This window comes from Palaemon carinicauda, chromosome 45 (genome assembly GCF_036898095.1).
Source record: "Palaemon carinicauda isolate YSFRI2023 chromosome 45, ASM3689809v2, whole genome shotgun sequence".
NCBI classification, from domain to species: domain Eukaryota; kingdom Metazoa; phylum Arthropoda; class Malacostraca; order Decapoda; family Palaemonidae; genus Palaemon; species Palaemon carinicauda.
This window is the reverse complement of record NC_090769.1, coordinates 26,063,538-26,077,754: the sequence shown is the minus strand read 5'-3', so window position 1 is coordinate 26,077,754 and position 14,217 is coordinate 26,063,538. Positions and strand designations below refer to the sequence as shown.

At 41.4% G+C, this 14,217-nt stretch overlaps 1 protein-coding gene across 3 annotated transcripts in view; it reads left to right on the top strand.

Moving 5' to 3' along the window:
• LOC137634919 (uncharacterized) overlaps positions 1–14,217 on the top strand; it is a 66,885-nt gene that overhangs the window by 37,729 nt on the left and 14,939 nt on the right. For all 3 annotated transcript variants that reach the window (XR_011042591.1, XM_068367479.1, XM_068367478.1), the window contains exons 2-3: positions 6,093–6,275; positions 6,891–7,011. Coding sequence is in view for 2 of the 3 variants with exons in the window: in XM_068367478.1 (XP_068223579.1) it covers positions 6,093–6,275; positions 6,891–7,011 (304 nt within the window). In the remaining variant the exon portion in view is untranslated. The remainder of the gene's footprint in view (positions 1–6,092; positions 6,276–6,890; positions 7,012–14,217) is intronic.

Here is a 14,217-nt window from a genome sequence, read left to right as displayed (position 1 = left end):
TAGTTGGAAAAGCAGGATGCTATAAGCCCAGGGGCCCCAGCAGGGAAGATAGCCCAGTGAGGAAAGAAAACAAGGAAAATTAAAATGTTTTAAGAATAGTAACAACATTAAAATAAATATTTCCTATATAAGCTGTGAAAGCTTTAACACAGCAAGAAGAGGAATAAGATAGAATAGTGTGCCCGAATGTACCCTCAAGCAAGCGAACTCTAAACCAAGACAGTGCACAACTAGAGAACACTGGTTTGATTTTGGAGTGTTCTTCTCCTAAAAGGGCTGCTAATCTATCCTTGGATACAATCTCCCTGGGAAATATTTAATGCATACAGTACCCAAAAGGCCCATCATTGTGCAGTTCAGTGTTCATCCACATCTTGCTTTGTAAACAATAGTAGCCAACCATCATTCGAAGATAGTACTGCATTATTGCAAATCCAAAATATTTAATAATGCTGTTTGTTTACATGTGATAGTCAAACAATGGAGTTGCAGGACTTGAAGCTAAAATTATATAAAACTAACATCACATATCCTGCAAAACAAATATGGCATCAATAATGAAAAGATATACAGAGGGTAGCACATTAGACTAAATACTTGAACCTTTTCAGGTTATAGCAACATGCAGTCATTTCTATTTTCTACTAATATCAAGGTAACTACACTATACATTTGTGACAACTTAAGCATAAATAGAAATGGCTTAAAATGTGAATTAGTGGCTAAACACATTCTAACTACTTTATTATATAGTTCAAATTTATCATATACTTTGTTGCAGACCCAGCTGTAATTTTAGAAAGATGGGGCCAGGGGCATTTAAAATCTCTTATAGGCAGTAGATTGGCCAAGGAACCAGCCACCCCGTTGAGATACTACCGCTATAGAGTTATTGGATCCTTTGACTGGTCACACAGTAATACATTGGATCCCCCTCACTGGTTACGGCTCATTTTTCCTTTGCCTACACTTACACTTAATAGTCTGTCCTATTCTTTACACTTAATAGTCTGTCCTATTCTTTCCACATTCTCCTCTGTCCTCATACACCTGACAACACGGAGATTACCAAACAATTCTTCTTCGCTTAAGGGGTTAAGTACTGCACTGTAATTATTCAGTGACTACTTTCCTCTTTGTAAGGGAAAAGAAGGGTTCACTGAATAAGCAGTAGAAGAGACACTTTAGGTATGGTAAGCAGCTCTTCTAAGAGGAGGACACTCCAAAATCAAACCATTGTTCTTTAGTCATGGGTAGTGCCATAACCTGTGTACCGTAGTCTTCCTCTGTCTTGGGTTAGAATTTTCTTGCTTGAGGGTACACTCAGGCACACATTCTATCTTATTTCTCTTCCTCTTGTTTTTTCTTTTTAAGTTTTTATTGTTTATATATGAAAGATTTATTTTAATGTTGGTACTGCTCTTAGAATATTTTATTCTCTTGCAGTTTATTTATTTCCTTATTTCCTTTCCTCACTGGGCTGTTTTCCTGTTGTAGCCCTTTGGCTTATAACATCTTAATTTTCCAACTAGGGTTGTAGCTTAGCAAGTAATAATAATAATGGTAGCCACGTAACGTAGGTCAAGTTAAGTTAGGTAAGACATAGTGTTTTATATTAGGGGAAGTTTGGACGCATCCTTATACTTCACTAAATGATGAAGCAATCTTGCCTGGGTAAGATTTGCTGACATATATGTACCCTAACACCACTTGCATGCACTATGATACGTATATTCATATTCTCTCTATGCTCTTATTGTAAAATCTCACTAGGTGCAGACAACTGTTTCCCCCTTAATAGAATTTTTTTTATTTCCTTAGCATTAGAACCTGGCTGCCATTTGCAATTTTAGATGTATTTTCATCCCTGGAAAACTAATTTCATCAGGAAAACACAGGAATACAAGTCAACCTAAGATTCCCACCTAATTTAATCTAGGACAGTGGTCTTACCTACCTGAAGGGGGAAGGGTTTGCTACACCAACCCACCTGAAGGGGGGAAGGGTTTGCTACACCAACCCAGGATACACATATCTCACCTTATTTTTTTCTTATCTTTGAGTCTGTGGTTATTCACCACAGTTGTAGCTGAGGAAATAATTACTGAAGAGACTTTATTCCTACTCGCTGAATAATTTTAAGGAGCATTAAAGTCACAGCTGGGAGCAAGAGCAAGGAGCCCTGCCACAGCAACTGTCAATATCTTTTCTCATGTTTTGGCCACTTTGAGTACAGACTATGTAATACCTTAAATCAAACTTATCATTTTCTTTTTTATTTTGGGAAATGATGTGAAGCAAAACACTCGTATGTGGGAGGATGGACTTTCATCTTGGTTTTATTAAACAGGCTGTAGGTACACACTTCAGTGGTTTTCTGTGTATCTCCCCAGACCTAGTCCCTCCTTGGCCCCCCAGTTCTTACTCCTTGGGTTTCTGGGGTTTTCACTCCCCTGTGAATGGAGTTACTCCTCCCCTGTGACAGTGTTCCCCAGTTTTGTGGTTTCTGTTGCAGAGCCTGAGGGGAAGGGTAGAAAAAGGATGACGTGTGCTTTTTTCTTCCTCCTCCAACTCCTCTTCCGGCTCTATTAACACTTCTTCTAAGAGGAAGAGGAGGAGTCAAAATCCAATCAGCTGTAGTCCCAGAGAAGTGCTCCTCTCAACACCAATTCCCCTGTCGGGAGGTAGCCACTGCCCAATATTTTGGCTCCAGTGCACAAGAGAGAGCTCAAAAGGATGCTAGGAAAGGCAGTCCCTTCCTTCCACTGCCACAAATGAGGGATGCCCAGCCATTGTGCAAGGTCATAGTATCACGGACCAGAGGAGTGGGAAATAAGCATACTTCACGACCAATAATACCACCCGTTCCTTGGCTATCATCCTCCCCTCACTCAGATGCCAAGGGCATGTTGATCGTACAACCCAACCTCTTGAAAACGCCCCACCCTTCATACGTGACAACTCAAAACTTATACAGTCTTCTGTTCATCTTGAAAAAGTCGCCTGGGGACTGGTGATGGGTCATCAACCCTCAGCCCTTAAAGAATTTGTATTATGAACTGCCTTCAAGATGTAGACAGCCAGCACAGTATGTGATGCCATCAGGAGGAACGACTTTTTGCTCTCCTAGATATAGGAATATTTATTTCAATGTTGTTACTCTTCTTAAGATATTTTATTTTCCTCTTCGTTTCCTCACGGGGCTATTTTCCCTGTTGGGGCCCTTGGGCTTATACACATCCTGCTTTTCCAACTATGGATGTAGCTTAGCAATTAATAATACAGTAATAATAATAATAATAATAATAATAATAATAATAATAATAATAATAATAATAATAATAATAATAATAGATCTTGAAAATGCAGACAATACAGTACTTCCAAATACCAGTCCATCAATCTTCTGGGATGTTTCTCCTTTTGTCATAGAGGAGAAGGAGTAAAAGTTCAAAATTTAGTCTTGACTTGGGCTCATGCTAATGAGATAAGTGTTCTATGGTACATAGTCGTAGACGATTGGCTGATCTGTTTTCCTCTTAGAAACCAGACCTTCAACACCATGACAAATTTCTCTCCTTTTGTCACAATCTGGGGGATCGAGATAAAACTAGAGAAGTCCATTCTAGGTCCTAAGCAGAGGATGGAGAACCTGGGGATGAAAATAGACACAGCGGTGTTTACACATTTGATGATTTATATTTGGGCTTTTGGCAGTTGCTGTTGCACTTTTTTTAGTTGCAGTTTGTGCTCGCTATTTGTAATTTCTATTTGCACTATTGGCAATTGTCACAAGTTTTTAGGCAGTTACTGTTTATGCTTTTACCAGTTGATTTGTCCTTTTGGTAGTTGATGTTTACACTTTTGGTAGTTGTTGTTTGAGATTTTGGTAGTCTCCCTTTTTTTATCTTTCTTGTTACTGTTTGCACTTTTGGTAGCTGCCATTTGAGCTTCTGGTGGTTACTATTTGCACCGTGCAATGGCTTTTTGCACTAGTGATAGTAGCTGCTGTCCTCTTGGTTGGTGCCGTTTAGTATTTTCTTCATCTTCTATACTAGAAAACAGAAAAAACATCTGTCTGTTTCTACCTGTCTGTCTGTACATTTGCACATGTTTTGGTTCTCATTTTTGGGTCAGCCGTGCTATTTTTTTAACTTGATAATTTTAATATAATAATTTGATTAACTTTTAGATCAAGTATGCTATTTTCAACTTAAAAATTTAGCGTCATAATGAAATGACTTATTTTTTGGGTGGGCTCGTTAATGTGGTGAATGGTTTGTATATCTAGTCAGAGCCGCCCATACTAGGATGGTTTACTGCGAGGAATCAGACTGAGGTCTCCCTCCATCACCAATCCGCAGTTGCCAGCGTTGGGATGAAAGTGACCAAACCCCAGAGATGACTGAGGACATCTCTTAGCTCTTTTACCACCAAGCTATTTGGAACTTTCCAACCCTTAACCCTGGCATTTTTTTTTTCAAGCACATTTTGCAATATATATTTTTTACATTGCTCTAACAGCCTTAATTTTTGTCATAGAGAGTTCGGGTTGGTCTCGGTCTCATTCTTTTGGAAAATGCCTGAAGTTTCTCATAAAGTTATAAAAAATATGCAAAAAAAAATGTAAATAGCAGTTTTTTGCAAGGACGTACCGGTACGTCCATGCGGGTAAAGGGATGAGTTTTGTGAAACGTACCAGTACGTCCATTGGGGGTAAAAAGGTTAAGTGTATTTCCTACAGTAGACTAGAAATTGCTGTATTTGATGGTGTTGTAAATGTAGTACAGTCAACAGTGATATTTTAATTCCATCTGTAATGCAGAAGGACACTCACTCTTGTCATTAGCTTTTATTTCATTGATGAATGCTTCTTGTATGGACAATTATGTGGGGGCCAATGTAAGGGGCAAAGAATCTTTCATTATTATTCATCAATTCCAATGATCAACTAGATTAAAAGTACTGTACATAGAAAGATATCTAATTTAATTAGTCATAAGAATATGAATAAGTTAATTCTAGTATTATTTAATAAGATTGAATATAATTTTCTTGTTTATTGCAACATATATATATAGCTTGCTGTTCATTTTTAGATAATTTAATTTGTTCTTGGTAGAGAGATTCAAAAGGAACATGTAATATGTTTTTTTATAGTATACCATTCAACTAGTTTTCTTTAACTACTGGGGTATAGTCGTTTTCTTTAGTCTGTTATCTCCTGCACTAGAGTATTCTCGTAAAATTGGCCTTTTCCAAACACACACACACACACTGTATGTATATATTTGTATATGTCCTATTCTTTATGCATTCTTCTATTAACTGTTACACCTGACAACACTGCTACTGTATGTCCAAAAAATTCTTCTTCATTTAAGGGGTTAATTACTGCACTGTAAATATTCAGTAGTTACACCACTTTCCACTTAAAAAGGGTAGAATAGACTCTTTAGCTATCGTAAGCAGCTCATCTTGGAGAAGGATGCTCCAAAATCACATCATTGTTCTCTAGCCTTGGGTAGTGCCATAGCCTCTGTACCATGGTCTAATACTGTCTTAGGGTAGAGTTCTCTTGCTTGAGGAAATACTCAACCACACTTGTGCATTATTTCTCCTCTTTATATATTTTTTACAGTTTATGTAAGATGAATGATCTATTTTGATAATGCTACTGTGCTTAAAATGTTTTATATCCATTGTTCATTATTTCTCTTGTAGTTTATTCCTTCCTTTCCTCATTGGGCTATTTTTCCTTGTTGGAGCCTTTGAGTTTATAGCATCTTACTTTTCCATCTAGGATTGTAGCTTAGCTCGTAATAGTAATAGTAGTAATAAAAATAATAATAATAATAATGATAATAATAATAATAATGATAATGATAATAATAATAATAATAATAATGTTAATAATAATAATAATAATAATAATAATAATAATAATAATAATAAATAATAATAAAAATAATAATACTAATAAAAAAATAATAGAAATAATAATAATGATAATACTGAATAACAACAACAACAACAACAATAATAATATGGTAATATTTCATATACTGAAATTTGTATATCGTTTTTTCTAGGGATATGAGGTTGGCAGTTCTAGCAGGCTTTGCGATATCTTGTCTCAACCTATTTGAGGTGGATTGTAGACTATTAGGAGATCCTGTGTTTGTAAGACCTCGAGTCCCGGAATACAAATATGGGAAGCCAGATCATCTTCAAGAATTCCTAGCTGCCGGGCAGGATATTAGAGAAACCTCGAGGTAAGGATCTAGATGTCAAACATATTTAGTCTCACATTTCAGTCCAAAATTTATTTTGATTATATTTATTAGTTATTGATTGAAGCTAAATTTGAGAAGACCTTTTTAAAATCTAACAAATTTAGTTTAGTATATATATATATATATATATATATATATATATATATATATATATATATATATATATATATATAATATTATTTTGTGTGTATCTGTGTATAAGCACAGTATGTATTTATGTATATATATCTATACATGTGTATACATATATATATATATATATATATATATATATATATATATATATATATATATATATATATATATATGTATATATATATATATATATATATATATTATTTTGTGTGTATCTGTGTATAAGCACAGTATGTATGTATGTATATATATCTATACATGTGTATACATGTACAGTATGCATATATATATATATATATATATATATATATATATATATATATATATATATATATATATATATATATGTGTGTGTGTGTGTGTGTGTGTGTGTGTATGTATGTATGTATGTATGTACTGTATGTATGATGCTCTGGATAAGAGTGAATTTTATAATTTCATCCTTTCATTTTTCCGCAGGAAAGGGCTGCAGTATTACCTAATGCACTATGGACCTTTGGCCAAAATCATAGTGACAGATTTCATGGATTCATTTGGTTTAGCCAGAAATCTTCAACTTGCCATTCCTTTTATAGCCAAGGTAAGCAGCCCTTGTATTAAATGTAAAGGGGGGGGGGGGGGGAGGCAGTTGGGTGCTAAAATGATTAAACCAAAACACACTAGAAAAGGATTATCGTTTGTCTATAAATTATATTTTCTGAGATATATTACATATGGTTAGATCCCTCGTTTCAGCAGGACTGCCAAAAATTTTTCACCTTAACAAAAGCAATATATTCATTACAAAATAATGGCAATGGTAAAGCATTATTATGCAATGTCCTGTGTATGTTACAGGTATACTGTACTCTGAACTTTTTTGGTGCTTAGGATCCCGTGTATTGTGCGTCATTCTTTAATGTAACACAAACAGTACGTTCCTTTTTCCAATTTTGTTTCATCTTGAATCATTGTTTCCTTACCACTTCATTTCCTACCTTTGTTTGTAAATCACTTGTAAGAAATTGTTTATTAGGTGTTACTTTTCCTTGTTCTCTTCTATTCATCACCAGGATACTTTCTTATTAGATTTAAAGCCCTAGGGTCATAATTTATTAATTCCTGTCCAAGAGATATGATATATTTGCACTCACGTTTTAGCTAATTTAGGCCGATACACTTTGGTTGATGTTATTTTCCTTATTCTGCACACACATTTAGCCTAAAAATTTGCCGCTTTTATAATTCAAGCTCAATCAATGGCTAAAAATTGATTGGAAACCAGTTGACGCTGCTCACGAAAGAAAAGCGGTCTCCATGGCCCCTTATAAACCACTGGTGTTTCGGTTTTGCCAATTTGAAGATTAGAGATCCCTTCGAATGCTTAACACAAATGCTGACTCTAACATGCCTTCTTGGCAGGCTCGTATGAATCTGGCAGGAGTTACGTGATTTGGTAGTATTTGGGTGATAGTTTTTAAAAACAAATGAGAAACTGTATATAGTGAACGGAGAGTTTAATCAGTTTTCAAAATAGATATTTCAGTAGTTCTCGTAAATAACCGAATAACAGTCAAAGTCAAACCAACACCACCACCAACAATGTCAATGAATGTTTCAATCAAAATATAACCTTTTGAATAGTAAAGTTTCCAATTGAATTTTTATTAGTCCCTTCACCGAATGGGATCACGCAATTTTCTAAACCCGTAAAATATTCAGGGGCTTTTTACATGTTGCAGTGGTACAGAACACGTTGGCTGCAGTAAGCAGCTTTTATGGAGAGATGTGCTCATAAATTAAACCATTGTTTTCTTGTCTTGGTTTCTTTACTTTGACCTTCCACTGTCTCAAGTTAGTTCTCTTGCTTAAGGGTGCACTCTTTAGGGGGGTTTATAAGGCTCTAGGGGCCAAAGCAGACTTTCTTACATTTCATTTATTGTCTACTGTACTATCATTTACAGTTACAATCACTTATTTGTTCTTACATGAATACAATACATCGTCTTTTAATATAATAATAAATAAACCAAAGCTGGAATGGCCGTTTAAAGTTCTAACGAGATAGTTATACTGTTTTTCAATATTAATCTTACCCGATAATCATGTAGCTGTCAACTCCGTTGCCCGACAGAATTCTACGGACGGGATACGCCAGCGATCGCTATACAAGAAGGGGGTGTACTCACCAGCGCCACCTGTGGCCAGGTACTGCAGTACTTCTTGTTGACACCACCTCAATTTTTCCTCTGTCGTGCTTCCGGCAAGACCTACATGGATACGCTTATAATTTTGGAGTCTTTGTTCACGGTTTTGGTGAAGTATTGCTCTGAGATTTCAGCTTTCGCTATACAGGAAGCTTTTCCCTTAGCTTAGATAGCTTTTGGACTAATTTTGATTAATGGTATAACGATCTTTGCTTTAATTTGGAAACCCCCTTTGACTGTTCTCTGATTCAAGATGTCCGACCATTCACAAGCTCCTACCCAAAGACGATGTAGAGTTAGCACTTGTGTTAGGCGTCTTCCGAAGGCCTCGGTTGATCCTCACACCGTTTGTTCCGACTGTCGGGGAAAATCCTGCCAGTTGGATAATCGATGTGAGGAATGTGCCGGTCTTTCGGAATTTGATTTTATTCAATTCCTTAAATATACGACTAAGTTAGAGAGGGAGAGAGTTAGGAGGAGTTCGGCTCGCTCTTTGCTTTATTCATCCCCCCATGATCCTCATCCTTTTCCTCCCCCTGTAGTGGCTACCCCCGAACCTACTATTAGTGCTCAGCCTGATATGTCGGATGTTTTACGTGCCATTCAGGCTTTAGGTGATAAGGTGGAGTCGGTAGTGAGTGACCACAAGTTCCTCTTGGCAGACGTCAAGGAACTTAAAGTGAAAAGTGCAGTGGGAAGTGGTAGTGCCAGTGCTGTGCCTAGTGCTAGTGTCAGTGTCAGTGTTGCGCGTGAGGATACTTCTGTGCGTGCCAGTCGTCCTCCCAGTCCGGGACCTCTTGCAAGCTCCCAAGCCCAGGGGAGAAGCAATGTCGAAGGGCAAAAGGGTTCGGCAGGCCTTGATCGGCGCACAGTAGTATCCTCAGTGGTTGCGGGCGTATCTTATAGAGATCGTCACTTCCACTCTCAGACGATTGAGCCCTTAATTTCCTCGTCTGCAGAAGATTTTTCTGGGAGAAAACGCTGGACTCAGGTCTCAAGACCTCTTAAGCGTAAAGTCCAGACCGCGCGAGTCCAACAGCCCGGGTGTAGCCATTGGGCTAGCTCGGACTCGCCGCAGTCATCAGGTGACTGCACGCCTCCTAAGAGAGGTAAGGCGATGCCTCAACAGACCTCAACTTCTGTTAAAGCTATGCCTCAACAGACCTCAACTTCTGTTGATCCTAAGATTGCTATGCTGCAGACTATGCAGTCGCAGCTTGCGGTGTTGATGCGGGAGTTTCAGGCAGAGAAGGTTAATACACCTCCTCCTGCGAGCGCTCCTCCTCCTCTGCGCAGTCCAATCTGCCAGACGTATGATGTTGAGGTTCCTTAAGCTACCTCCATGCGTGAGCTGCCGCGTTGGGAGTTGCCAGATACCAGCGCTGTGCAGCAACCTCCACTATCCTTGAGGCAGGAGCCTCTTACCACGCGGCAACCTCCTCAACAATGGGGGCAGGAGCCTTATGCTTTACAACAACCTCCTCTACCCTTGAGGCAGGAGTATCTTGCATTACAACCATCCTCGAGGCAGCAACCTCTTGAGGTACGACAACCTCTACCATCCTTGAGGCAGCCACCTCAACTCTCGCAGCAGCCACCTCCACTTTCCTCGAGGCGAGAACCTCAACTCTCGAGGCAAGCACCTCAAGAACCTCAACTCGTGAGACAAGAGCCTCTCTCTGCGCAGCCACCTCAACCCTTGAAGCAAGCGCAACTCTTGAGGCAGGAACCTCATGCTATGAGTCAGCCACCTCAACGCATGCATCTACCACTTTCTCCTCAGCTTGAGCCTCTTCCCATTCAACTTGAACCGCAGTCTATGCAGCATGAGCCTCATGTTTTACAACAGTCGCCTCTCACCACGCTTGCTCCTCAGACCTCCGCAGAACCTCCTTCATCCCAGCCTCATGACTTTGTCATTACCAGCCCTCATCCTCTTCAACAGAGACTTGAGGATGAATCCGCAAGTGCGCATGCACCCGCTCTTCAGGATTCAGCCATTCAGCATACCGCTTTAACTTTACCTCTCGCTTCTCAACCCTCAGGTGATGAGGTTTCTGAGGATGAAGCTGCTCACCTGGATGATCCTTCATCTGACGTGGAGGAACCCAAGTCTTTGCCACCCTCCATTGACTTTCGCAAGGTCCTGGCTCTGTTCAGAGAGTTATACCCGGATCACTTTGTTTCTGCTACCCCTCGCTCTCCTCCATCCGAGTTCTCTCTAGGCATGCAACCTGTTAAGTCTGCCTACACTAAGCTCGTCTTCGCTAGATCTTCAAAGAGAGCTTTGAGAATGTTAGGGGATTGGTTGCAGTCCAAGCAGCAACTGGGAAAGACGTCTTTTATGTTTCCACCTCCTAAGCTGACTTCTAAGGCGGGCGTCTGGTATGCCACAGGAGAGGAACCAGGCTTGGGGGTCCCTGCCTCTGCCCAGGCTGACTTCTCAAGTTTGGTTGACTCTCCACGAAGGTCGGCTATGAGACGCTCTAAGGTCTGCTGGACCTTTTCGGACCTGGACCATTTCTTAAAGGGAGTCTTTCGCGCCTTTGAAATTTTTAATTTTCTCGACTGGTGCCTGGGGGCCTTGAGCAAGAAGACTGCCCCATCTGACAAAGACTCGGCCATGCTGATCATGTCCTGTATGGACAAAGCAATTCGCGATGGTTCCGGCGAACTTGCCTCTATGTTTGTATCGGGAGTCCTCAAGAAAAGGGAACAACTTTGCTCCTTCCTTTCCACTGGTATCACCTCTTGCCAAAGGTCACAGTTACTTTTTGCTCCTCTTTCTAAGTTCCTGTTTCCTGAGGATCTTATCAAGGAATTGTCTGCGGCTCTTATTCAGAAGGACACGCATGACCTTGTGGCCTCTTCAGCACGGAAGGCTAAGGTTGCTCCTTCAGTTCCTAGAACTTACCACACCCCAGTGGCTGATACTCCTGCTACCAGATTTATTCCGCCCTTTCGTGGCAGAGCCCCCAGCCGAGGAGGTACCCGCCCAGACGGTCACAGGGGCAGGTCCAAGAAAGGTACCAAGTCTTCGAAAAGCAAACATTGACTCTCCTCCTCTCCAGACAGCTGTAGGAGCCAGACTCAAGATCTTCTGGCAAGCTTGGGAAAGAAGAGGTGCAGACGCCCAGTCTGTCAAGTGGCTAAGGGAGGGTTACAGGATACCATTCTGCCGCAATCCCCCTCTGACCACTTCTCCCATCAACCTCTCTCCCAACTACAAGGAAAAGGACAAGAGGCTAGCGTTACATCAAGAGGTGTCGCTCCTGTTACAGAAGGAGGCAGTGGTGATAGTCCGGGATCATCAATCCCCGGGTTTCTACAACCGTCTCTTTCTGGTGGCCAAGAAGACAGGAGGTTGGAGACCGGTGCTGGACGTCAGTGCGCTCAATGCTTATGTCACCAAGCAGACGTTCACTATGGAGACGACGAAGTCGGTCCTAGCAGCGGTCAGGCAGGAGGACTGGATGGTCTCGTTGGATCTGAAAGACGCCTACTTTCACGTTCCCATTCATCCAGACTCCCAACCTTTTCTGAGATTCGTTTTTGGAAAGGTTGTGTACCAATTCCAAGCCCTGTGTTTTGGCCTAAGCACGGCACCTATGGTGTTTACGCGACTGATGAGGAATATTGCGAAATTCCTCCACTTGGCGGACATCAGAGCCTCCCTTTATTTAGACGACTGGCTGTTAAGAGCCCCCACAAGTCGTCGCTGTCTGGAGAGTCTCAGTTGGACTTTGGACTTGACCAAGGAACTGGGTCTTTTGGTCAACTTAGAGAAGTCCCAGCTTATTCCTTCCCAAACCATCGTTTACCTGGGAATGGAGATTCGGAGTCAAGCTTTTCGGGCTTTTCCGTCGGCCCCAAGAATCAACCAAGCCCTAGAGTGCATACTGAGCATGCTGAAGAGGAACAGATGCTCGGTGAGACAGTGGATGAGTCTAACAGGGACCCTGTCATCGTTAGCCCTGTTCACCGAGTTAGGGAGACTCCACCTCCGCCCCCTTCAATACCATCTAGCAGCTCACTGGGACAAGAATATGACGCTCGAAGCGGTCTCTATTCCTGTGACCAAAGAGATGAAGACTACTCTCATGTGGTGGAAGAGCAACATCCTTCTCAAGGAGGGTCTCTCGTTAGCTGTTCAGACCCCCAATCTTCATCTCTATTCGGACGCATCAGACTCGGGCTGGGGCGCGACCTTGGACGGACAGGAATGCTCGGGAACATGGAACAAGGAACAGGAAACGCTTCACATCAATTGCAAGGAGTTGTTGGCAGTACATCTGGCCTTAATGAACTTCAAGTCCCTCCTGCTAAACAAGGTGGTGGAGGTGAACTCCGACAACACCACAGCCTTGGCATACATCTCCAAGCAGGGAGGGACTCATTCGAGGAAGCTGTACGAGATAGCAAGGGACCTCCTCATTTGGTCAAGAAGTCTAAACCTCACGCTGGTAACGAGATTCATTCAGGGCAATATGAATGTCTCGGCAGATCGCCTCAGCAGGAAGGGTCAAGTCATCCCCACAGAATGGACCCTTCACAAGAACGTGTGCAGCAGACTTTGGACCTTGTGGGGTCAGCCAACGATAGATCTGTTCGCCACCTCCATGACCAAGAGGCTCCCATTGTACTGTTCCCCAATTCCAGACCCGGCAGCAGTTCACGTGGATGCTTTTCTGCTGGATTGGTCCCATCTCGATCTATATGCATTCCCGCCGTTCAAGATCATCAACAGAGTTATTCAGAAGTTCGTCTCTCACGAAGGGACATGGCTGACGTTGGTTGCTCCCCTTTGGCCTGCAAGAGAATGGTTCACAGAGGTACTGCAATGGCTGGTCGACGTTCCCAGGACTCTCCCTCTAAGAGTGGACCTTCTACGTCAACCTCACGTAAAGAAGGTACACCCAAGCCTCCACGCTCTTCGTCTGACTGCCTTCAGACTATCGAAAGACTCTCTAGAGCTAGAGGCTTTTCGAAGGAGGCAGCCAGAGCGATTGCCAGAGCAAGGAGGATATCCACTCGTAGAGTCTATCAATCCAAGTGGGAAGTCTTCCGAAGCTGGTGCAGAGCCAATGCAGTTTCCTCTACCAATACCTCTGTAACCCAAGTTGCTGACTTCCTGTTACATCTTAGGAATGTTAGATCTCTTTCGGCTTCTACGATCAAAGGGTACAGAAGTATGTTGGCATCAGTTTTCCGCCACAGAGGCTTTGATCTTTCCTCCAACAAGGATCTACAGGACATCCTTAAGTCTTTCGAGACCTCTAAAGAACGTCGCTTGTCCACTCCAGGCTGGAATCTAGACGTAGTCTTAAGGTTCCTTATGTCTCCTAGATTTGAACCTCTCCAGTCAGCCTCTTTCAAAGACCTTACTCTCAAAACTCTTTTCCTCGTCTGCCTTGCAACAGCCAAAAGAGTTAGTGAGGTTCACGCCTTCAGCAGGAACATAGGATTCACATCCGAAACAGCAACATGTTCCTTACAGCTCGGGTTTTTGGCAAAAAATTAACTTCCTTCACGTCCTTGGCCTAGATCGTTCGAAATTCCTAGCCTTTCCAACATGGTGGGTAACGAGCTAGAGAGAGTTC